At 37.7% G+C, this 25,289-nt stretch overlaps 1 protein-coding gene across 1 annotated transcript in view; it reads left to right on the forward strand.

Moving 5' to 3' along the window:
- The first annotated feature begins 394 nt into the window (after nucleotides 1–394).
- Nucleotides 395–25,289, forward strand: part of mlip (muscular LMNA-interacting protein) — a 29,851-nt gene continuing 4,956 nt past the window's right edge. The window contains exons 1-11 of the mRNA XM_014981854.2: nucleotides 395–587; nucleotides 3,411–3,536; nucleotides 10,376–10,513; nucleotides 10,800–12,365; nucleotides 13,427–13,501; nucleotides 14,921–14,998; nucleotides 15,079–15,162; nucleotides 15,285–15,329; nucleotides 16,819–16,863; nucleotides 17,815–17,877; nucleotides 17,954–18,076. Of these exons, the coding sequence (XP_014837340.1) occupies nucleotides 3,423–3,536; nucleotides 10,376–10,513; nucleotides 10,800–12,365; nucleotides 13,427–13,501; nucleotides 14,921–14,998; nucleotides 15,079–15,162; nucleotides 15,285–15,329; nucleotides 16,819–16,863; nucleotides 17,815–17,877; nucleotides 17,954–18,076 (2,331 nt within the window). The 5' untranslated portion in view covers nucleotides 395–587; nucleotides 3,411–3,422. The remainder of the gene's footprint in view (nucleotides 588–3,410; nucleotides 3,537–10,375; nucleotides 10,514–10,799; nucleotides 12,366–13,426; nucleotides 13,502–14,920; nucleotides 14,999–15,078; nucleotides 15,163–15,284; nucleotides 15,330–16,818; nucleotides 16,864–17,814; nucleotides 17,878–17,953; nucleotides 18,077–25,289) is intronic.

The following is a 25,289-nucleotide window of genomic DNA, read 5'->3' on the forward strand; positions in this document are numbered from 1 at the left end:
TTAGCTACAGAGAAGCTTCATGTACTAAAGTTAGTGTTTTTGGAGCGGTCATAGTAAACCTCTGATCTCAGTCCCATAGAAAATTCATGGGCAAAGCTAAAATGTTTTTGGGACAAGCCGGAAGGACAGCCCGAATGTTTGAAATATATGTAAGCTTTGCATTTTAAGACAGTGAAAGACAAACAAACAAAAAGTTTATTATTCTTTTGTCTTTTTATAAAGTGTTTGCAAATATGTGTTTTCAGATGGGTGGTAAAAAAAAAAAACAACTTATGTCATTCATAAAGTAAAATAAATGAGCTACAGTGGAGCTGTCAGTTTGTCCTGGCATGTCACACATTGTTTCTGCTTCCCAGCACACAGACTGGTGTCTGCAGGCTATTTGTGGATATAAGGCATCTATAAAAGGAAATCTGTTGGACAACACAGGTTGACACTATTGCTCTTTCAGATTCATGATAGGAGCTGAACAGCTGGCACCTTACTTTGATGGGACGTGAAGCTTTGTTTCTGAACCCGAGGCTGTTGGAAAACCCTTTAAATGGAGAAGAACCAGAGCAGAACAGTTGAATAAGAATGTGGGAAAGGTAAGAAGGTTTTAAACTATATGATTTCATAGATGTTCATTTGAAAACATGTAAAGTAATCATCCTCTCGGGTGTTTTCTGTTGAATGATCTCAGCTAACTGCTTTGGTTCTTTGTTGATCTTCGGAAACATAAGGTCTATAAAAGTATTTTAGCCTAAAGTCAAATAGAGCTGCAATATGAAACAAGCTAATTGGGTTATTTTACGTTACGACACCGTTCGGTGCTGCCTTCTCACGTTACCCCCTACTAACCATTACCACCCTGCAGGCTTACACACATAAACAAATGGACAACATAGTGACGGACACTGTCACTTGATACTTAACTTGGCTTTCCGCCTGGACTGAAGCGGAAAATCACTTCAGATACATTTAGAAAGTCAGAGTTACTCTTATAAACCAATTTAATGTCAGAATTACATAATAAGCAAAGTAAAAATATTAGCACGGACCTAATATTTATACATTTCTATATTATATTTGTTTATTCTGTGCCACTTATTATTGGAAAACTGCAACTGAAAATCCCACTGACTGAAATATGTACAGTACTTATATTTTTTTACTTAGCTAATTCTTGCGTAAGGTGCGTATTATAATCTCAGTATATGTTTGTAGTCCATATTTAGCGCCCTGTGGGCTCAGTAGCAGCTGTTGGGTGTCTAAATTTACACCCACTTTCCCGTCTGACAGGAGGGGCTGTCTGTAATTAAACTCATTACTTTGCAACACGCCCAACAGTTCATACATACATCAACTATCTTGATAAACACACGCTAAGGTCATTGGAGCACCGCAGTCACAGGCCTGAGCTTTAATTAAGGTAATGATATAAGCATTCACGAATAAATGTGGATGTTAGCAGGAGGACAACGCTAAACTTCTCAAAACCATTACAAAAAACATCATTAGACAAAAGAAAAACAGAAGGGAAACTTTTACATTTTTTAATAGCATTTCTTCCTTTAGTTTCATTAAGGTTCATTTGTCACTTTCTGGAAGGTCACAGTTAATGTGAGTGGCCGTAAAAACCCACACGCAGGGGTGCGGGCTCTCCAGGAAGTGATTTAGTGGCTCTTACGTTGGGCTAACATGCCAGCAGCAATAACTGGGCACACACACACACACACACACACACCTACACACCCCCACACACACGCACACACACGCACACACACAGTGACGACACGCAACAGATTGAACCAGGACCAGCTCTAGAATGTGACCTATGAGAACGGTATGATCTCGGCAGCCCTGACAGCGATTAGTTTACAGGAGGGCTTCACCGGCCAAGCAGGAAACACATGCTCAGTCTGTCACGGGGTAAACTTACTCCACTGAGATGATGAGCAAACAAAGGGTTTGCAATGACATAACAGTATAAAAGGGGATTGTAAAACAGCATGCAACCATTTTAACTAAAAAAGATAAACTGTATGTCACTGAAGGTCTCACTGCTCTCGCTGCCATTACTAAACTCATATATAAATACATTAATTGTTTAAAATGTATTCATTCACAGGATACTTTATAATGTATACTCTCACATTTAGTCATGTAGATGTGATGAAAACAAGAAGCTGAAGTTCATGCTGAGCATCAGAACGGAGGATGGGGGGGTTGGAGGGGTAAATGTGGATCTAGCATGGTTGTTGGTGCCAGACGTGCCGGTCTGAAACTCCTGACCTGCAGTGATTTTAACGAGGAAGCATATTTTAGAATTACAGGAAAAGGTCTAAGAAGCAGATGTATCCAGTGAGCATCTGAAAATACTTTGATGGTGTCAAAGGGTAAATGGCCAGAGTGTTTAAAAATGCTAGAAAGCCAATAACATCTCATTACTCTAAAAGCACAGCCAACGTTGAAGCAGTTGGGATGCCGCTCCTGTGGGAAAAAAGGGATGTTGAGGCTAAATTTAAAAGTAACAGAGTGGAAAAACTGTGATTGGTCTGATTGGTCTTCAATGATCATAGAGTAAGAATTTCATAAAACATGGATATGTATGTATGGACACCTAATCAAATGACAATAGCTATGAATGCACCTCTTCTGATGAGATTAATTTATGAGTCACACAATCGCTTTTTCTTACAGATGAATATGAGTTGATTAACAAAAAAGTTATTTTAATTCATTAGTTAAAATATTTTAAATCTGAAACGTTTCCAAGATGTGTGTAAATAAAATATATATCCTTTTTCTGCCTAAACCATTGAGTACAAAAGCAATGGGCAAACCTAGGCAGGCAGCTTTCCCCCCACCTTAAGAAATCCGTTTGATCATCTGGAGTCATTTTCTTCAACATTTTCTTTCCTCACATTGGTTCTTGATTATTAAAGTAATTAAGATCTAGCACTGTTTTGTTTCAAATAAAGGCTGTGGGGGGGGGGGGGTTCAATTGAATGCCTATTTGTTATTTTTAAACTTGGGCTGGATGAGAGCATGAACTGATGTGACAGCAGCTAAATGGTTCCCAAGAATCTGGGCATGTCAAAGCTTTGAACTACACTGTTTAATTAACTCGCCTCCCTCTGAGTGCGTGCGTGTGTGGGTGTGTGTGTGGGTGTGTGTGTGTGTGTGTGTCTGAGTAATGATACATCATATGGTGAGGAATATCACCCTATAAAGGAGAGACGTAACCGAGAGAACAACTTTCAAACTCAACGGGTTCTGCCACTTTTTGTAGCAGCAGTTTTCATTGTATTTCACTCAGCATGAACTGCATTGCTCGTATGTATTTCAGTGACATTAGAAGGAGGGCCTTTCCAAGTATGTGTTACATTAAGATATATTTATTTTTTTCTCTCCAATAACATTTGCAGGTTGCAGTAAGGATGCCCGCTAAGCCTGCAGCGTTTACCTTTGTGCCTGTGGTGCAGAAGCTACCAATTAAAAACATTCTTGCCAGTGACGAGAAGTTTTCTGTTCAGAAAGGAAAATCAGATGAGGTAAAGCCGCAGCAGTGACATGCTGGTACTTTGTGCAACTGATTTTACAACCTACGGTTCAGGGTTAAAAGACATAAACTTTTAATTAACAGACTAAGGCTATGTTCACCCAGTAGGTGTTGACGTTTAATTCCTGTTTTTACTGAAATCTGATTTATTTTATTTAAAATTTTTTTTTTTGCTTGGTCATACTAAATTATGCAAACGCAACTCTGTATGAATGGCTTAGGACTTGAAAGTGAACTGCATGTACAGAAGAAGAACGTAGACCTCACACTCCAATGCACATTTTACATATATAATAATGGATGCCAGCATCTATGGATAAATGTCAAAGTTACTCAGCAATGAAGCGTACAGTAATGTCACAAGATCAGAAGACAAAAAGAAAACATAACTAATAGCAGTGGCCTTTTGTGGAATTTCAATGGCAAATGTTTTTTGTAAATTTAATAATAATGCATGTCTCAAATCAATGACGTAAAAATCTGATAAAATTCAACATGACTGTTCAGACATCAGACAGTCTTAAAACAACTTGATATGTATCTGAATTAGTAACACATGTGGAATTTAGTCATAGTTTTAGCAGGGCGAGAAGGTTGGAATTGAGCTTTTCAAAGTTGGATATGGTTGGCATTTGCCTGCTTTGTGAAGAAAACCTTAGATTTTCATATTTTTAAGGTTTCATATGTGAAAACACTTGAAAGAACATATACACAACTTCCCTTAGACATTTTTTAAGTAACCATCATTTCTGACTTTGACTGAAGTTTATAAGATTATTTACAAAAATATGATCTAAGAAGATTTGTTAAAAAGCCACAGCCTATAGGATTTAAGTTGGCCTAAAAGTGTGTAAGTTATTTATGTCCCAGTTAGCTAACATCACTTTTGATCCCATTGTGAAGGAAATCAAATGTCCATCTTCAGATTATCTGATGACAGATTAAAAGCTACTTTAACATAATCCAAAATTTAAAGAAAGTTGTTCATTCTGGATTACAGTCCTCACCAATTCTTCATCAAACAGAAAGTTTGATGGCCAGATACTATTCAGTAAGATTTTTACGGCTTCATTATAAATCTCAGCAAAATGTCAAAGTAATCTCTAAGGTTCACAACACAAACAGTGCCATCATCTTCCAGGAACCTCATAAAAAACATTTCTAATCTGAAGGTTAAAACAAAGGTTGATGATCTGGTTTAGCGAGGTTGGTGTATGAACACGCCGACGTAACGGTGGTACAAGGATTTGCTTCCAAGGTGAAATATTTATTGGAATTTTGCTTTTCAATTTTTTTTTTTTTTTAAATAAAAAATAGATTGTTTCTCTAAAATCGAACTTCTTCAAATTGAAACAAATAAATCCTCAAACTCAAACAGGTTAATAAAGGAGAAAATCTCTTTCAGCAACTGTCGATTGTGTTAAAAGATTTTCATCTGAAGTGATTTATCATGTCAGAGAACTGAAGATTAAATTTGTTCACCACAGGCGTATAATCAATCTCACTTTTAATGTACCTATGGTGCTTTTGTACCTCATCTTTGGGAACAAGCAGGCAAAAAACAATTCAGTTGTAGGAGCAGCTGGTGAGGTTTTGTTACATTTCTACAACATCCTTTCGATAGAAAAGTGATTGTAAAAATATAAACACATGCAATTCCCATAGGTATTCACTCATCCTCCAAATTTGGGAATTCCAGTCAGTTTTTTTTCTTTTTGTTTTAACAGCATCTAGGTATGTACAGACATTTGTGAAAGAATGGGTGACTGTCAGGAGTCCATTGAATTTCAGGATAGTGATGAGCCAGGATGCAACCTGTGCAATAAATCCAGTCATTAAAAAAAAAAGAAAAGAAATCTAAATACTCCACTAGATAATAAGACATTAGCAGCTTCTGGAAAAAAAACAAAAAACAAACAAACAAACAAAAAAAAAACAACAACTGAGCCATTTGGCAAGTACAGGTCAACAAGTCCCAGTAGCTATTTATCTTCATAAGGTCTTTGGATGAGCTCCTTTTTGATGGAACGGGTTTTCATGTGTGAGTGGCTGGATTTAAGCCTTTCTGACTTAAAAATGCACATTTAGAAGAAAAGTCCAAATGTTCCATAAGCACACTCCAAAACATTGAGGAAAACTTTCCTAAAAATGTGGGATCTGTTACAGCTGCAGTGAGAGAGTCGACGTCGTGTTGGGGATTCCTCTTAAAAACATTTGTGTGAAATTGAAATGAGGAAACAAGCTAACCGCATTTAGATTACATCCCTGTTGCATCATTTCCAATATAATGTGAGATTCTGGTTCAAACATTGCAGAAATTGCATCCTTATCTATGTAAAGTCAACATCAAATACTTTTCTAAAGCAACCATAGAAATCCAGTAATCCAGTTCTACCATAAAAGTGAACATCAAAGTCTAAATATAGCATCCTTACACAATTTAACCAAATATTAAAAGAAATATCTTCTTTTCAGAGCTATTTTTTCTGAATCACACCATAACAAAATGTACAGGTACATGAAAGTGCACTGTGATATTAAAAGTAACCTTTCCAGGGAGCTGGTGTTGACCCCCTGTGGTGCAGCTTGCTGGAGGGCTTAAAGTGCTAAAAGATGTTTATCCAGCATCGCTGTCGTAACAGCACTACGGTGCTGGAAGCTTGACGTCAGCTTGCTGGCTGCCAGCATCTAGACTTCAAAGGTGACACCATTAATTTTTGAATTTCCTCCAAGGTTATTATCCCAAGGATTGGCAGGCCTTTGGGAAGTCACAGTGAGAAAGAGCTCCGACATGTAAAAACAGACGGTCTTTTTAAGAAAAAACTTTTGTCTTAATGATTTGTGCATCTAAATGAGCAGTTGGCATAACTCTCACATGTTTGGATCCTGGTTTTCACTTTAAAAGTGGCTTGCTGTCAAAGAAAAGTAATTTAAACTAAACTAAGCTAAACTGCGAAGTTTGGAGCATCAATATCTGGAGATAATACAAAAACTGAATAATAGGAAAGTGGTCGGGGCGTCCACAAGCAATCTGAACCCACAGTGATAACTACAGAGAAAGCTCAGGATAACCTGAGCCCCTCTAATTATAAGTTTTATCAAAATGGTTTTCAGCTGAGTCCTAAAAGTAGACATGGTGCCTGTCTGTCTCAGATGGAGCTGGTTCTACAGGAGAGGAGTGTCATGGCTCTTCCTGCAGCCTTTTGGATCAGCTGAAGGCGTTTTGTAGATTTATCCAGTAATTGGGGTTGCCTTCTACACAGAAAGGACTCACAACAGTCCAGCCTTTAATTGACAAACACATGGAATATTTCCCTGCATTATCCTGTTATTTCGTGACAGGATAATCTTAATTTGGCAGGAATGAACAGATAAAATAAGGAAGTGGAAACCACAGTGTGAAATATTCAGATCGTTGTCTTTAGCAGGCAAAGTTTATGAGTTTACTGCGATTTCTGGTTAATCGTATTTAAGTCTTATATTAAATATATATTAACATGAATCCAACATGTAACAAACTTTAAAAAGGAGGCATAAAATAATGTATTTTAGTCAGAAATACACAAATTCCGAGAACAAAATTCTGTTCATCATGTTAAAAATTCTGGATCGTATGCAAAGTAACACTTTTTTGGCAGTTTTAGGCCATCAGTGTTTCAATAAAACTTATTCTCAAAGTAAAAAAAAAAAAATGCAACAGAGTTATTTTGTATTATCTGTACTGAATGTAGGACTGAAACAATTAATTAGATTAATTGTTGATTGAAATAATTGTCAACTAATTCAGTAATCAAAAATCATTCTCTAAAAATAGTAGATTCTAAAACAGGCAATTTAAACTTTTTGCTGTCCAATTTTTAACCAGTTAGTCAAAAAGACAAACAAACAAACAAAAAAAATCAACAGATAATCTCTACAACGAATTGACTTGCTGTAAAGTCTAAAGTACAAAAGATGCGGTTTGTATTTATTATGAGCACACATCACTACATCACGCAGAGGATGCATGGGATCTTTTTTGACAGGGATGATTTTTGTTCTTCTATCTGGGTCAGATTGGATCAGGGCATACTTTGTTTATATTTGTTTTCTTACACTTCAGCTTGGTAATTTGACTGACATTTATGAAGAATATCATATCAAAGAAGATCAGAAAGAATATCAGAACCTTGTAGAAAGAGGTGTTATACAAACTGAGATACAGAGTATGACTCTATCAACCCAAATATGGCTAAATTTAGAACTGAAGATACAGAAACGTCAACAAGAGTTACAATGTCAGTAAAAGTGTAAGATAAATGTAAGGGAAAGAACATCCATAAATAATTCGTTAAAAGTTTTCATGTGAAAGAAACACTGTACAGTTGTGGAAGTGTGGACTCCAACTCCTATGGAAAAGTTGAGAGTGAAGAAAGGCACATTTCTTCAAAGTAACTTTATACTGACCACAGATTCACGGAGGCATAACCCAGAAGAGTAAAGTTTGTGGTTCTGCCTTGATGTTTTTATTTGCCTGACCAGAGCATTAGAAGCTTCTGTGCATGGCCCTCAAGAGAGTGATGCCTCCATCTCAAATAATCAAACACGATGCACGACACAGAGTTCACACCCAGGCACAATAAGTCACAGGCTGCTCTAGAAATAGCTACCAAAAGTGATTCTTTGAAGTCCTGAAAACCAAGGAGATAAGGAAAATGTCATCAAAAATCTCAAAGATATACGAGAAAGGTTACGTTTGGACATTTGGCTGCAAATCACTTTGTCTCTGTGATATTTTCTCACTGCCGAAAGTTAAAGCTGCTGAAGGTTTCTCAAACCTCCGGCTGCTGTTAAAAAAAAAAGTTTAGGAAGAGCACTCTCAAGTTCGGATCATCAATTTGCATTCATGTCTCTGACAAGAGCTTTGTGACACAAGTGTATAAATTCTGTGTCCAATTACAGAGCCACTTTAAATTAGACAGTGTTCTCTTTGGTTCTTTGTGAATCCCAGATTGCCTTCAGCGTTTGAAACTACTTGAGGTGGAAGCACAAAGGAAGATATCTTTGAATTCACAGTATATATGTGAATTTAATAAAATTACTTTAACAAAATGTAATTATTAAAGTAAGCTTTAATAAAATTACTAGAGCTGAGACAAAGTAGACATGACATGGAGCATTCCCAGAGTAACAGACAAAAGAATGGAAGATTCCAGCAATAACTAATGAAAAACCGGAACCTTAAAGCAGCACTATGTAACTTTTATAGTCTTTACATATTTGTTGAACTGTCACCATGTTGTGACAGTATAACATGAGACAGATCATCTGTGAACAGATCAATCTCCTCCACCTACTCCCTGTTGAAGAAATGCCCCAAATCATTTTTCTTTTGCTAATAAATAGTCTTAAGGGTGATATATTCATATTTCTGTGCAAACTTTGACATTTTCACATACATTTGTTTTGTTCTTCAATTTGTTGCCTAAAACAATCTCAATCTTGCCTTCTTAGGGTTCTGCAGTTCTCATTGTCGAGAGACAGAATTGTAGGTATCAGAATATTTATGTTGCCATGTAGCATTTCAAAACTTTTCATGTTTTCAACTCATTACATACATTAAAAGCGTAAAACCATCAGGCATCAAATTGCATGAGAAATAATTAAACTAACTTAATTAACTTTTCTCTATCCAGGCTCCATCTTGCTTAACATGAAAAAATAAATAAAATAAATTGTCAGTCTTCCAGGAAGCTCTCATCTGGAAGCCTTTCATTTCTCTGACTGTTGGTTATTTAAAGAAAAGCAAGAGAGCCCCAAACAACATTTTAAATGAGTTCAGATGACTGACAGCTGCCAATCGACTGATGTGTATTTTTAGGACGATCATCACCATGAAGTTCTTGGCAATAATTTTGCACCCTAGAAGTTATTGCTCCTTTGAGCTCCCTAGATGTGGGCAAACAACCTTCCCAACAAAATAGATATCAACTTTTCTTAATTTAAGAATTACATTTTCTGCAGATTTTTTATTTTTATTTTTTTGCCTTTGCTTGGTTTTTGAATGTATTCATACAATTGTGAGAATATATTTTAGTTTAAACTACAAAAGTAGACATACAGTAGAAGGAAAACATTACAATTTGATAAATCTTACGTAGGCTGGACAATGATTATGTCATAACTGAGTTTTTATCTTTAATCATCAGATGTTTCATTAAAGACAGGTTCAGTTTAATACAAATATCAGCATTTGACCCTTCAAAGATATTCAAGAAATGGGTTAAATTTCAGACATTTTTAAAATGAAGCCCAAAACTGTCAATAGCGCTAGTAGATTTAGATCGAAAGCTGTTTTTATTAAATCAAGACGTCTCTTTGATGTCATTAAAACAGTCTTATTTTGAAGGGACCCGGAGGAAAGTTATTAAAATATGTCAATAGTCACATGCGCATGTTTATGTACTCTACGCATTTGGCTTTCACGAAGGCTTGAATCTTGTTTACTTGCTATTAAAACACCAAAGTGCAAATCCTATAAATCTGCTACACTAAACTGAAAGCCAGTGCATATCATTTTAAATACATTTTACTCTGCATAAAATAAACTTGAACTCAAACAAGTAATAATTACAGGAAAACAAATACGTCTCAAACAAATCAGCATCGTCTCCAGATGGAATGAGTTGCTACATTAATGCCAGCAGAGCATGTGAATTATCTGGAGCGTGTGTTGTGGTGAACCCATGCTCAGCCTTGAAGCTCAGCCAGGCTCTGTGAAGTTCACCTCAGCTCCTCTCAGGTTTCACATGCTCTCCTCCACATAAATGTTTTCGCTTTCTACCCGGTCAGAGCATAGCTGTGTCCCGGGAGAGGACAGCCAGAGAGACCATGTCAGAGGGAGACATTTACAAAGCGGAGATTGTCTTTATCAAGGACGTCTTAGAGGGAGGAGAGCGAAACACAGTGCAGCTGGATGCAAAACCACGAGTAAGACAGAAATAAAATATTCTGCATGACAGTTTTATTAAATTTACACATACAGAAGAAATACTGATATTGCCTGGCATGAATATGTAGTTTCTAATCCATTTAATTTGAACCTTTTTTGTTTAAAAACGTAGAAGGAAGATGATAAATGGATTAAAATGACCTTTCAGATGTACATGCTCTGTAACTGACAGAAAATGTAACTCTGCATGTCCAATATTCAATTTAAACAAAATTAGAAATAAAATGTAAAAATTAACACAAATGTGATATGTTTTTTTTCCAGTTTAGTTCTTTGCCAGATCATAAGAGCCTCTCTCGAGCCAAGGCGTCTCCTTCAGTCGGCGCCCCATCTGAAAATACACCCGACCATGAGGCCGTAGCGACTGTCTCTATGGAAACAGTTGTTGACAAATGCAGAGGCAGTCCCTGGCTGCAGCGCCACGGTATCTCTGGACATTCTGAACATAGCTTGGGCTACTTTGCAAACAGAGCGTCTGCGCCAGAAGACAGAGCGAGCCCCGCAAACTCTCCAGACCTCTTCCCCACCCCGTCTTCCTCCAGAGAGTCCATCCTGTCAGAGGGCTTGGATAAAGAGCGGGGTTGGTACACCATGCAGTCTTCCTCTGTGGCTTCTCCCGCTTCTTTTAGCAGAACTGTTTCTCAGTGCTCATCTATCCGCTCTGGAGTCTTCTCCCCTGCTGTGGTTCAGATCAGGAAGCACTCTCTCGCGCCCGGCTCTAGCCTGATTCACACTCCTCAGACCTGTTTCTCGTCCTGTGACAGCCTGTCCTCCTCCACGTGTCTGCAGACACCCACTTCCCGGCATCGCCCCCCTCTCACCCGGCTGTCCCTCCTCACTGCCATCCTCAGAAAAGGTCGTCTTCCTGTGCTGTCTGCCGCGCTGCAGAGGCCTTACACCCCCTGCTGGCCTGTTAACCCCGTGACTCTGTCTGTGTGCAATGCATGCTCAGCCGCCTGCAGCGTGGCTTCTATTCCTCTGGAGTTTTCATCTCAGTTTTCCTCGTCCACCTCCGTAGACAGTCAAAACCCCGTTTGCCGAGAGCCCAGCGGCGTTGTCAGTGCTCCTTTGACGAGTAAGCATCATGTAAAACGTCTTCAAACTCAGGTGACGAGCGGTGAACTTAGAAAAGCTCAGGTAAAGTCACCTCCACTGGCGAAGGCCAACAATCTCCCCCAAACCACCCCACCCCTGTTTCCAGATTTGAAATTAATTTCTGTGACACAGCATGAACAACCAGCCACGGCGGCTGCAACAAAGAGTTTTATTTCAAAGCGGCATGAGCAGAGGCTCACCGTGCTCCTCAAGGACCATATTAATAATAACTCCAGAAAACTCCTATCGCCAACCTCTTCATCTATTAAGGAGCCAGAGACCTCTGCGCCGCGGAAATCGACTTGCCAACCAAACTCCTCTCTCTCAAGGCTCCGAATGCTCTCTCAGCAGCTCAGATCGCCGCCCGTCTCCCCTCCACATCTCCACCCTCCTCTGCCACACATCACACCTTTGAACACACGTTCCTCTCTCCCTCATTTACAACAAACAACAAAGGTTGGAGGACATGAGTCAGAGGTGAGCGGCCATGTTTCCAGAGGACCCACACCTTCTCAGACCTTTCCAAAGCCCCGCAGCCTGTCTCCTTTTTGCTACACAACCATAGCTTTTCCCGGATGGTCGTCGCCCACAAGTACGCCCACACCTACACCCTCTCCTGCTCCACCAATCAGAGACCTCACCTCTTCTCCTTCCTTGTCCCTCTGCTCCACGCCGTCCCCCAGGCCAGGGAGTGGAATATCAGACTGCAGTGACAGGGAGGGTAAAAAAAGGAAGGTAGTGTCCTTGTCTATCACAAGCATGACTTTGATGCACTAATGGTGGTGTTTTTTTTTCCTGGCACACACTGTTCTCTCATGCTGTGTGATTAAAATGAGCTATTGTCTGCTGTTAGGATGTCAGGTTTTGTTCTCTGTATTTAGATGTCTGTCTGTGTTTTGTCACATGAGCCATTGCTGCTGCTACGGATTATCAATCTGCACAGGTTTCCACATCTGGAAAAGCCGTTTGGTGTCAAAACTTTGGATTTATGAACACCAATAATGCAGCATGTCTAGTAATGTTTTTACTGTCTAGTAATGTTTTGGGGGGATGGACGAGATGCCTGACACATAGGGCCAAGCAATTGGACTTAATTTTTTATTTTTGTTGTTTGTTTTTTTTTACAATTTCTCACATTGCAGAAGATGAAAACCAACATATTTTGCTCTAATTTTCTTCTTTTTGTTAAATTAAAATCTGAAAAAGCCTGTATGCATAATTCATCTCCCCTGAACCAATAATTGTAGCTTTTCGCTGCAATTAACAAAAATAGTCCCAATTAGTCCAATTGATTTGGGTCTGGACTGTGACAGGGTCATTGTAACACACACTTACATTGTACCTCTGGCTGTATTTCAGTGTATCTCCTTCTTCCCTTCAACTTTTAACCGCTACACTGTTCATGACAAGGAAAAGCATCCCCATATCATAATACTTTATCTGGTTTGCCCGGATTAATGTGTTGTTAGTTTTCCTCCACACATGGGCCAAAAATGTTCATTTTGGTCTCACCTGACTAGAGCAACATCTTCCACTGGTTTCCTGTTATCATAAGTAGATTTATAAAGCTTTGAGGGGTATGAATATTTATTTTCTTAACAGGTTCTAATTTTTACTAATTTGGAAAATTTTTTGATGTAGTTTTGCATTAGGGGTGAGATACAAAGCTGAAATGCTCTATGAGGTGCATCTCCAGACATTTTACATGGATATTCTTTCATAAAATGACAGAAATCTGACTCATAATTAATTTGTATTCATTATCTGCTTTTTTTTCTCTCCCTCTCCCTAAACAGCATGCACACAAGATTAAGTCAAGCTACAAATCACTGGCTGCAATACCAACAAACACGATTCTCTTGGATCAGCAAGTGAGTTCATATATTTAACTCTAATCCCTCTAATTCACCCTGTTATCCTGTCTAACATCCAGAAGATGTTAGTAATCCCCAACAAATTTGCAAAGTGTTGGTAAGAATAATTTACATGCTAATATCTGCAAAAGGGCAAATAAAAGTTTAAATAAAATCTCCAAAGTTTTTGAGTTGACATGAGAAAAACAAAACAAAAAAACAATGAAATATTTCTTGAAGACATTCTGTAGCATGTTTATTTTTCTCTCTCTTTTTTTTAATACTCCTTGTATGAGAAAATACATTTTTTGTAGTCAGTGAAAATCTTCCTGCAGCTAAGTGCTTCTTAGCTGCTTGAAGATTTTCCCAATACATTGATTTTAGACACTTTGCACGATTTCTTGTAGAAAGCACAGATTTTCCTTTTCTTCTACTGCTTCCCAGTTGAAAATTGTCCTGCCTTTTTTACTTCACCAATACTTTTTTGGTAAATCATGTTTTCTATGTGATTATCTCAGAGAAGCAACACAAAGCAACAGTACGACTTTCCAGCGTTATAGAAACTTTGAATTGTATGCAGTTGCTTTCCTTGGCTTATTTCACCTTGCAAACTTTCCTCGAGCATTGTTTTTGAAAGAAACGAATTGCAAGAATCTATAGAAAACAAAATCTGTCCACTTTAGAAATCCCTGGTCTCTGTGTGCTGGTTCAGTGTGCTATGCATGGTTTGGGTAAAAAAAAAACATAAAAAAAATAAAAAACATGTATTTCTGTTTGCTTGCTCAGGTTTTGTTTTTCTACAATCTGCACTATTCTTCACAGACACTGATCTTTCAAGTTCTTATTTAATAATGGTCAATAAACTCTTGTCTGTTTTCCAGTAATGTGTAATACATGCTTGCTTTTGAATTTCAATTTAAAGTCCACTGAACTTATAAAGGTTTGGTGGTTCTTTGACTATTTAGAAAATTTAATAGATGCTTTATTCTTCATCTTCAAAGGTATGAACCTAAAATTCAGAGTGCAGCAACAAATGTAAACAATGCTGCAAAGGATCTCTAAAAATACATGATACAGTAGCATAATAAAAATAAAAATAAAAAACATGTCTTTAATTCCAGTGCTTACAAATAGTCTAACAAAAAAATTAAACATACTTGATTAAAAATCAGCTGTGCCACAGTTGTTGTTAGTTCTGCTTTTCAAACTTTGTACAACTCCATTTTGACAATAAGTGAGTGTTTCATCATTTTTATAATGTTATGCAACAAGATGTTTGACGTGGGCATGAAGAACTGTTAATAAGTGCTAAATGCAAATAAAGTTTGTATTATTTTTCAGAATTTTTAAATTATGTACAGACAATAATTGATGGATGATGTATTTTGTATTCTTTGGTTGAAACTTGGCACTTTTTTTCTTTCTTTGTTTTCATAGGCAATAGATGAAGAAGTGGAAAGAAAAATGAACGACTGTAACTCCATGGACAGAAGTCCTACAGACACCCATGCAGAGGTCAAAGGGCACAAAGCTTCTTATCGTATTCATGCGTCATACTTCATGCAAAAGTCTTAATAATTCTGTCCTGTCTGCAGATGTGCTCTCCTGCTGAGCTCCGTCAAAAGTCAGAGGACCTTTATGCAGTTATTGATGAGATACTGTCAAATTCCAATCCACCAGTGAGTTCTGTCATTGATTGCTGAAATTGAAACCAGATTATTCAACAGCAAATTGTGAAGCACAATATTGAAAGTGAATTAATGGGATAATTTATTCACCTTGTAATTGCAAAACATCCCAGTGCCAGAAAACCTCCAAGTCTTCGACTACCAAGGAGCATTTTCAGGTAATTTGTAACAGTGTGCTGTAGATTCTGGATTACCACAACTTTTGCTTTTATTTTACTTGAAAACCAGAAATAATTTACAAACAAAGCACAACTCGGAACATGTTGTGGGTGTTTGTATTAAATTTATGCCTCCTTCACAAAAAATTAACTAATGACATTCATCTCTAGAAAATTGATAGTTTAGCATGCAGTCTTTCAAAAACACAGATTGTTCTTTTTAAAACGATGGCAGGTAATTCACATAATGTAAAGCCTGAAGCAAAGATGCTAAGTGCATGAAAATATTAGGCACCCATTGCCTATACCTGGTTTTGTATATACATATTATTTTTATTTATTTATTTATTTTACAGTACTTGATAAGGTCTCCTTTGGCACAAATTTGTGCATTAATATGGAGACAGCTAGCTTGTGGCTATGATAATCAAGGTTGCTATAGTAGCTGCCTTCATCGCGTCTGCATTGTTGTTGCCATCTGTCGTCTTTCTCTGAACAATATTTCAATGGTGTGCTTTGGGGTTCAGTACTAGGATATTCAATCAGAATTTTCTTTGTGTTTCTGAACAGCTGAGCATGATTTTGGACTTAATAAAACAGAGTTAAACAGCAACAATTACCTGGTTCCTAAATAATCACTATCTGTGAAAACATAACTCTGAATCACCTTTGGACCACTGAGAAACGGTCCAATCCCCTCAACTCAAGAAATGCAACATTGGTAGTTCATGTCCTCATTCAGAGAATCTGCCCTCTAATCGGGGCTTGTTAACCCAGCTTTCTGAAATGGGGCCCTATTGGCTTATGAAGCACCGACTCCAGCCGGAGTCCATGTCTTGACAATCTTCCCAAATGTTTGAAAAGGTTTTGCATCAAAATCCTTTAACTGGTTATAGGCAAATTGTTTTTCTTTCCACTGTTTTTTTATTTAACATGCTTTGATGCAGCATGTTTACTAAATAGGACACAGAGAGTAGAGATCATCAGCTTTCACGTTCAGTCAGAGTTTGAATTAAAATGGGGAATTACCACAGATGGAAACACTTCCTGCAAAACTGCTCTGGACTTTTGTAAAATAGATATTCTCATTCATGCTGTGATATTAACTGTAAGAGCGATTAAAGGGAATTTTGACTCTATAAAGTTGGTATGTATGAGGAAAAAACATAGATTTTTGATCAAAGGAGACTGGCTCATGTAGTTTTCAGAAGAAACAAGATCAGCTCAAAGTGGTAAACAATATTTGTCAGTGTGCTCTGGATTGAAGGCAGATGGCTGTCCAGACTTAACTGGGTCAGAAATATTCAGACATAAATCATGGCTGATAAAAAATAAATCATTTAGGAATTTTAAAAAAACCAATTAAATAAAAAAGTTCCCTTTTTTATTTAATTGATTACACTTTTGAAAATGAGTTTACTTACTGTTAGGTGGAGCATGTCTCATTTTCACACTAGATTTTTTTTCACGCCTTACTTTTCATTTTCAGCACAAGCCTTCATTTTCAAAATCCTTGGGCCGTGAAACCAAATATGTGAGTAGTTGACTGATTTTCTTTTCATTTATTTCCAGCTGTTACTCCCAACAGAACCCCTGCAACATCTTGCTACTGCTTGTATTTTACTATTTATATTATGCAATATTGCTCTCCAATTAGTTTTGTCCCTGAATTTAGGACTATTAAGTCGGACTTTTGTCATCCAAAGAATATATTTTGCAATAGAAAGCTTATTTATAACAACATGAAAAATATGGGCGTTATCTACACGAAAAAGAAGCTCTTTTCTAAAAGTAAGACCTGGTAGTTAAAACCAAAATCTTTACCTTGACAAAATAAATTTAAAAGAACTGTTCAGAAAATGCAAAAAGGTTTCCAATTGAGTGAGGTGAGAATACCAATGAGGGATAATTTATTTTGGCTGAGTATGAACACAGAAAGAAAGTAAGAAAATATTCATCTAGCTGATTTTGGCCCTCAAAAAGTCCCATAAATTCAATCTTTCTTTGTTAAATAAACTGTGGTTGTTATTTTTTGACATTTCAAATAAATGCATTTAAGTATATTTGGTCAATAAATGTACATTTGCTCCCACGAAAACACTGTTTGGGAATTCATGAGTATTTCATTAAAGATATTTTAATAAAAAAGATAACTGGAGTGTCTGCTGAAAGTTTCATTCAAAATCTGATTGACATTGTTATATTTCATATGTATTTAATCAGAACTGGCATACAGGAAAAATTATAGAAAATAGCTTTTGTGTTTTATGTAAATATCTCTTAAATACACAATGATAAAGTGCTATTAAGTTGTATTTCTTGTTTGCACAATTATTGCATAGTTAGGAGGACGACATGTTTTTTTTATACAGTACTTTGTATTCTATAAATGTACACACCAATGAAGTAAACAACTAGCTGTACACACGGTATTTTTTTATACTCCATGCAATCTTCTGTCATTCACTGCTTTCTTTTTATTCAGGCATCGTTATGCAGCCTGCATCCATCTGCCAATAAGCAGAGGAATCTAACAGATGTTGAAAAGGTACAAAATATTTTACCTTGTAAATGTTGGTATATTAAAACTCTGCCCGTAACAGATCGTTGTTGTTTTTGTTTAGACAAAACCTGGGATGGTTCGTCCGATGTCGGCTATTCCAAGACTTACAGAGGAGATCGAAGATCGGTTTAAATCAATTTCCTTGAGGAAGTATTTTCAACAAGCCATGCCTGATAAGAAAAAGGTGAGATTCATGATGAGTTTGATGGAAAAAAAAAAAAAAATCTAATTTTGAGTAACAGAAAACACTTTTTTTTTTTATAACTATCCTATTTGGTGTCGTGTTTGAGAAATTTAGTACCAAATATCTGCATGCTGGGATACAAATATATAGTAGTATCGTTAAGGTTCACCAGACTCCTTCCTTACTTTAACTAATGAACCTTCTCTTCTCTGAGCATCAATTAGATATGTAACATATCAAACATAAACTGCTGAGTTTAGTAGCTCTATCGTAGTAGAGGGCAAAGATACATCCAGTTTGTGACACTGGACCAGCAGAGCAAACTATAGGTTTAGACATCAGTAACTGAGAGGATATTCTGTTCCTTTATATCAAAATAATGAGGTGTCTGACCCAGAGCAGGAGGACACAGATTCAGACTGCATATTTTACAATATCTGCCTATGAGTGGAGATGTGCAAGCTGTCCATAAAACAAAGACACTGCTCTACATGGAGCAGGGCTGGCCCTAGACATGTTGGTACCCTAGGTGAGATTTTATTTGGTGCCTGCCTCCCCCATCACCACCATCTGTCATTTTATCAATTATATATGGCTACTCTACCCTTTTGTTGTCATTTTTAAACTTTTTAAAAAATGTCGCCAGTTATAAATACGCGGAAAAACTTCAAAATACTGATCTGAACTGGTTTAGGTGCGACTGAACTGAATCAAATGGTCAATTTTCCAGAGTTCTGCTAATGACCTGATTATTTGGCTCAGGTGTGTCAAAGCAGAGCCAGTTCTAAAAGTTGCAGGACTCTGGTCCTCAATGACTGGAGCTGAAGATCTCAGGAATACACACGTTTTCTTAGTTTAATTTCAAATACTTGGCTTTCCTGACGACTGAAGCAACCAACCGTCTGCTCCTTGTTAAGTAATCAACTCCCCAATCACTTCTTAAATGTGTCTCAGTTGGTTGCTATCAGCCTGTTTTGTTCATGTTTTCTTTTATGCTTTTTACATTTTCTCCTGGTTTTGATTTTCCAAATTTTTAGTAACAAGTTATTATTGTTTATGTGCCTGTTTTAGAAGGACTATGAGTCACAGTAGTTGTAAGGAATACATTTTTGGTTTATTTATTATCATTGTCCAAGAGCAGTGTTTCAAAATCCTGGTCCTCATGAGCTCCTACCCTGCATGTTTAAGGTGGTTTTCTTTTTGACCTGAACTGAGTAAGTGGGCGATAAACAGGTCTCTGCAGCACTTGTTGGCTGGCAGGAGCTAATGCTATCATTTGAATCAGGTGTGCCAAAGCACAGTAGTTGTGTCTGAGGACCAGGATTGACGAAATCTGCCCAAGAAAGAGCAATGCCCTTATCTAGAATGTGTCCACTGTGACCAAACCACAGTTTATATACACAGTGTGCAGAACGTTCTCTATGTCCACCTTCAGCTGATAGATGTTTAGTCGGGGAATCAAAACAGATCTAAAATTGATCTGTTATGGTCAAAGCTTGGAAGGATGGTTTTTTCCCTCCTGCTGTCTCTTCTTGTAATACACGAATTACAAGAAGATTGTGTTGCACTTTATCATTGTGTATTTAAGAGACATTTACATAAAACACAAAAGCTATTTTCTATCATTTTTCCTGTATGCCAGTTCTGATGCATGTGTTGCCTAGCCTGTATCATAATTATGGAGCGCAGTAACGTATCCACTGTTATTAGAACCTGGCGCAGGTAAATTCTGGGCACTCACAAAGCAAACACATTACAGAGTTGTTTTTATGTTCAGCAAAGACAGAAGTGAAACCTCTTCTTTCTAGGTAACTGAGAAATTTAACAACTCTGTGTATGTCAGTGCTTCAGTTTTGAACACACACAGCATGTGAACACACATTGTGATTGATTATTTGTGTGTCCATTTACAAGATGCATGCGGATTATTTAATCTAATGCATTTTAATTTGATAAAGTGGAGCTATCAGCTACTATATCACCAGACTTTTTGCTCTAGAAACATCTTCCTTTCCACAACCAGGGGTGACAAAAGTGTCATTTAATACAGAACAGATCAAACAATAGGATGCCTTGGAGAAGCTCAGCTTAATGTCAGTGGCAGGTGTGTGTCTAAAAGGAACGAATGAGTCTGAACGTACTCATCAACTAAGTGGCTTGTTTCAAAAGGTTTTCTTTCTGCTCACTCAAAAGTTTTAACACAGTTTGAAAACTTTATCAGAACATTCTTCTGTTATAGTTAGCATTTTCCCCAAGCAAATTCAATGTAGGTTTGGTTTTCATCTTTGAAATACTTGGGAAAAAATAGCCCTAAGAGTTTTGGACTAACTCATTAGTATGGAAAATGCTAGCATCACAGTGAGTGTTTTTCAGGCAGCTCAAGCTGTGCTGCTTCATACACAATTTTTTACACACTGCTGAATATATTTAGTATAACCCTTGGCTGGTCTATATCATCCTGCTGCCTCTGCCTTTCATGCCCTGCTGATTGCTGGTTCTGCTGCGTTCTTTTAAAGCCCTCCATCCTGCCTAGCCAAACTGTCCAAACTCAGAGACCCTCTTCACACTTTGACATTCAGAAACATTTTTACAGGCTAGAGGTTCACCCATCACTTCTTAACAACTTACCCTTGCTTTTGAATGAAGTCCAGCTACAGGAAGTTCTACGCTTTTTAAGTTTCTGACAAATGTTTTGATGACAACATTTTTGTTGGTTTATATTTTACAACTGGAAACAGCAGATCAGCATCTGTTAAATTTAAATAATACCTGAACTATAACCCCAAATCTTAGAGTTGACATGAGGTGAAACAGGCATCATGGATGAAGAACAAGATCAGCCCACGCCATACCTTATGCACACCTAGTCAGACAGTCAAAGCCACACTCAGAAGAAGAAAGAATCTCTGGCAATAAAGGTGCTTTAACACAAAGATGGCACAGACAGACAGTGGCTCACATACTGTGAAGAAAACCATACACAAACCATGTGGTTTGGCGGTATGTCTGCCAAACCCACTGTAAGAAATCCCTTCTTGTGTGGAAAGCAGAACTGGAGTCATATACGGTCCATTCATCAACATCAGTGTAATTTAAATGGTGTATTGTAGTGAGTCATGATTCTATTAGTGTGATACCTGTGCCAGGCATTGACAGCTTTCCGTATATTGATAGTTGTGGGTCACTAAGTCAAAGTCCAGGGCTGTTTTGTTGCCCCACTCCATCCCTGCTTGCCAGACTGAACCACTACCTGAGATTTTTCTGCCCAATGCATCACCATGGACAACGACTCTTTAACGATACTGGCATGAAATGAGTTATGATAACATTTAATATCCCCTTTGGGGGGAGGGGGATATATTTGTGAATTGAATTGAAGTTGGAATCTGTCGTTCGTAGTTTTGGATTGTCATATTTAATTTTATATGAATTATTTCAAAACCCTGAGGAAAAACCTCAACATTTATATGTTGTACTCTATAACCGACAAAAGCTGCACTTTTCTTTCTGCCACGACAACAGACATCAAAGCTGATGCAGATCTGGTCAGAGTTGATTTTCTGAATTTGTATTTTTATTGTTCAGTGTGTTGACAACAGGAGAGACTGCACAACTGAGCTATGGTTGATTAGACTTATCGCTTTATTTGCACACAAAGCCAGGAAGATGCATCTAATTACAGACACTCACCGGGGATTGTGCATATGCATTCTAATGCCAGAGCTGAAGCGATGTACCTCTGCAGTTAAGTAGCTATCTGCTGAACAGTTTTCTAGCGTATTGGCTGACAGGATTCCCAGAGCAACACACCAGGAGGGATTATATCCACAGTTTACTAAAGAACTCAAGTCTCTTCAACTTAAGCACGTCCAGGACCCTGGAAGAGGAAGAAGGTGAACCATACAACGTGTTTAATTACACATCTCAGACAGCTATCTATGAAAGGTTGGGGAATTCCTTACCAGAGATCATTAACAATTCATACATATTTCATAATATAATGATTAAAATGCTTCTTTAATTGTAATACACCTACACACACACCTACACACACACGCGCGCACACACACAATACAAAATAATAAGTATCAGAAACATGATTTTGTTATTTCTGATGTTGCACTGTAGACTGTGAGGTGAACATTTCCTCTCCAGTATATCAAGTCACTGACACTCCACAGTATGAGGCAACATTGCCTTCACTGCAAATAAACTCATCAACCATATACCACAGCATTAAAACACAATTTTGGCAATGTTGCACATTTTGCAGATGTTCGTCAGCTTATCCGCTGCCTACTCTTTCCTATTTTGGGCCCCGCTCTGTCAGTAACACTTACAATGTGTTTCAGTGATTGCTGCCAAAAGAAGGCAGCTGCATCACCGCTCTGTGTGGTATTCTATTGGCTCAAAATTTTGAGGCTCTACGATGGGGAAAAACTGAAAGAGAAAACCTCATAAGCAAAAGAAGAAAAGGCTTGAAGGAGATGGAGAAACCTTTGTGCAGGCAGGCTTATGTGAAACCAAGCATTCCATTTTTTTCGCACATTTTGAGCTGGGAGACGACAGGTGGAAGGGAGAGAAGAGATGATAGATCTCTATAGATTAACTATAGACACAAATTCAAAATACAATGAATTTTAAATCTAACTTAAAGCCAAACATTCCTTTTCCATTAGTTAGCTGGAATGAATAAAAGTCATAATTAATCAATTAAAAAAGGATGAGTGTCTCTACCAATACATTTACTGGAAAAGTGTAGCTGAATGTATTTTCTTTCTGGATGGACTTTAATTTCAATGTCAGGGACGGGGAAACTCAGTGACCTGGAATGCCTTGCACCCACAAACTGCAACATATTTATTTTGTATGAGACCAACAGTGCATAGCAGTAAAGTGGAAGCAAATGGAATATGCAAAAAGTTTAATTCTTGGTGCCTTTCCACCAAGACAATGCTTAATGTAATTGTTCCTCATATTATTACAGTTACATGTGAAGCACTTAAACAGGTGGCGTTGGATTATTTTTTCCTTTCCTCCACGCAGAAAAGCACAGCCTCGGTCAGATTTGTTCCAGTCTGGATTTTGACTGTGATGACTAAAAATAGCAATAAATGTTTTGATGATTTAAAGTGTTTTATTGTTGCTCTAGCTGTAGGTTTAAGTTTATTTTACTGCTGAAGACTGAACCTCCACTTCAGTGTCAAATGTTTTCCAGCCTCCCACAGATTTTCTTGTAGGCAGTGTGGCATGTTAGATGGCTGTGGAGCAGTTTGGCAAAGAGCAGATAAGCAAACAGTTGCCCCATAATGGTGACCATGTATGACTATTTATAAAGAGAGAGAGACTTATAAACTGTGGAACTGGTTAGAGAGGGCTAAAGAGTAATAAACTGGAAACAGCAAAGCAACTGGGATAGAGAGAACCACTCCGCTCCACCCCAGGCTAAAGAGAGCACAGGCAGGGGTGGTGATGAGGTTTGTGGTGAGGGAGGAAGAGCGGAGCTGTCAGCCAAATCGCCCAAGGCAGTGTGTCCATGGTGGGACATTTGGGGAGGGTGGGATGGGTGGTGAGAGGAAAAACTCTGAAGCTGATTGAAGGTCTTGGTGGAGGGGATGTCGCTGGGAAGGCATCCACAAGGTCTGTGATCTGCTTCCACATCTGCTGGCAGATCTAGCATGAGAAAAGAGGAATGATGAGAAATTCATATCGGCATTTCATCAAACAATCATCCACCACAGTGGAGCACCTTCAAACGGGGACAAAGCTGATCATGTCAAAGAATTAACTCTATCTATCACTATCAATTCACGTGATTTCTCAAGAAGCTAAACTCAGTGTGTCATTGTGGTCTTCATCTTATTAGCTGTGGAACTTGAGTTCACCATTTGCAGTCAAGTGGGACTACGTTTCTCCAAGCTGACTAATTTTATAATTAGGTCCCACACGCAGTTTGGACTTCATTTCCGTGTGTTTCTCTATTATGTTTGTTCCCAGAGTTGAGACAAATCTGGGTAAGTAAAAATGTTGCTCACATCAGCCTTGAATGTCTTTCAACAAGAGACACCTAGTGAACTAAAAGTAATAAGGCTGTGAAGAAGAGTGCAATTGCTTTTGACAGTCAATCAGTTTTAATCATCTTTTTTTTTATTTTATGCTTTGATGCTTTTAAGCTAAACAAATGTATGTTGCGGAGTGAATGACAACATCACTGCTATCTTGCCAGGTCCCTCTAAAAAATGAGATTGTAGGTCAGGTCTGGATAAATAAATGTTATTATTATTATTATTATTATTATTATTATTATTATTATTATTATTATTATTATTATTATTATTATTATTATTAATCAATTGAATAGAGAGCTTAAGGAACTGGGCAAAACCAACGTCTGGCATGGAGTCAAGGAAGCCGTGAGGCTCTTATATTCTGGGCAATAGGAAACGTATCAAAATAATCCAAATACAAACCAAACAAAGACACAAACCCAGACAAATATATATTTTTTTATATATTTGTCTAATCAATATAACCGTCAACTCTGAACAGCTTGCCTTTTCAAGAAAAACATTTCCACAGCATGATACTGCCACCACCATAGTTCTCCCTTGGAGATGAAGGGAACTTGGTGGATAATGTTAATTACTGATTCACACTTTGTTTACTCCCTACTACATTTTGTTAAACCCTGTATGGAAGGAAAAAAAAAGGAAAAAAAAAAACATGCATCCTTTTCCTTTTGCTCCACAGATACAATTGCATGAAATACATAATTTAACCTCAAATTAGATGAACAGTGGCATTTACTAGAAATTTGGAAAGTCCCCAGTAGTATTTCTTCAACCATTTATTCGTTTTCCTGTATTTGTTTTCTAACCCATTGCCTCTCACATCAGATGCTCAGAGGGTGATTCAATTTTTCCTTCACAAGCTGGTGATTTTCTGGCCTATTCCCCAAACTTCTTGTCAGAAAGATTCAACTGGAGAGCAGTGGAAAATTGTGACTCCTCTTGTTGCCGTCATGCAGTTTTGTAAATTTGCATCCTTCCCTTCTCATGTTAAGCACACTTCACTTGAGTGAGTCTATAATAAAAGGAAATGGTGTTTCGTTCTGCCGAGGAAAGAAAGGTTGGAGGAGCTGAAAGTAAAAAAAAAAAAAAGCTGACAATTCTGCACTGATATTTCTGAAAACGTCCAACAAAGAGACTAAGGG

This window comes from Poecilia mexicana, unplaced genomic scaffold (genome assembly GCF_051168715.1).
Source record: "Poecilia mexicana isolate PSO_F unplaced genomic scaffold, ASM5116871v1 scaffold_15, whole genome shotgun sequence".
NCBI lineage: Eukaryota > Metazoa > Chordata > Actinopteri > Cyprinodontiformes > Poeciliidae > Poecilia > Poecilia mexicana.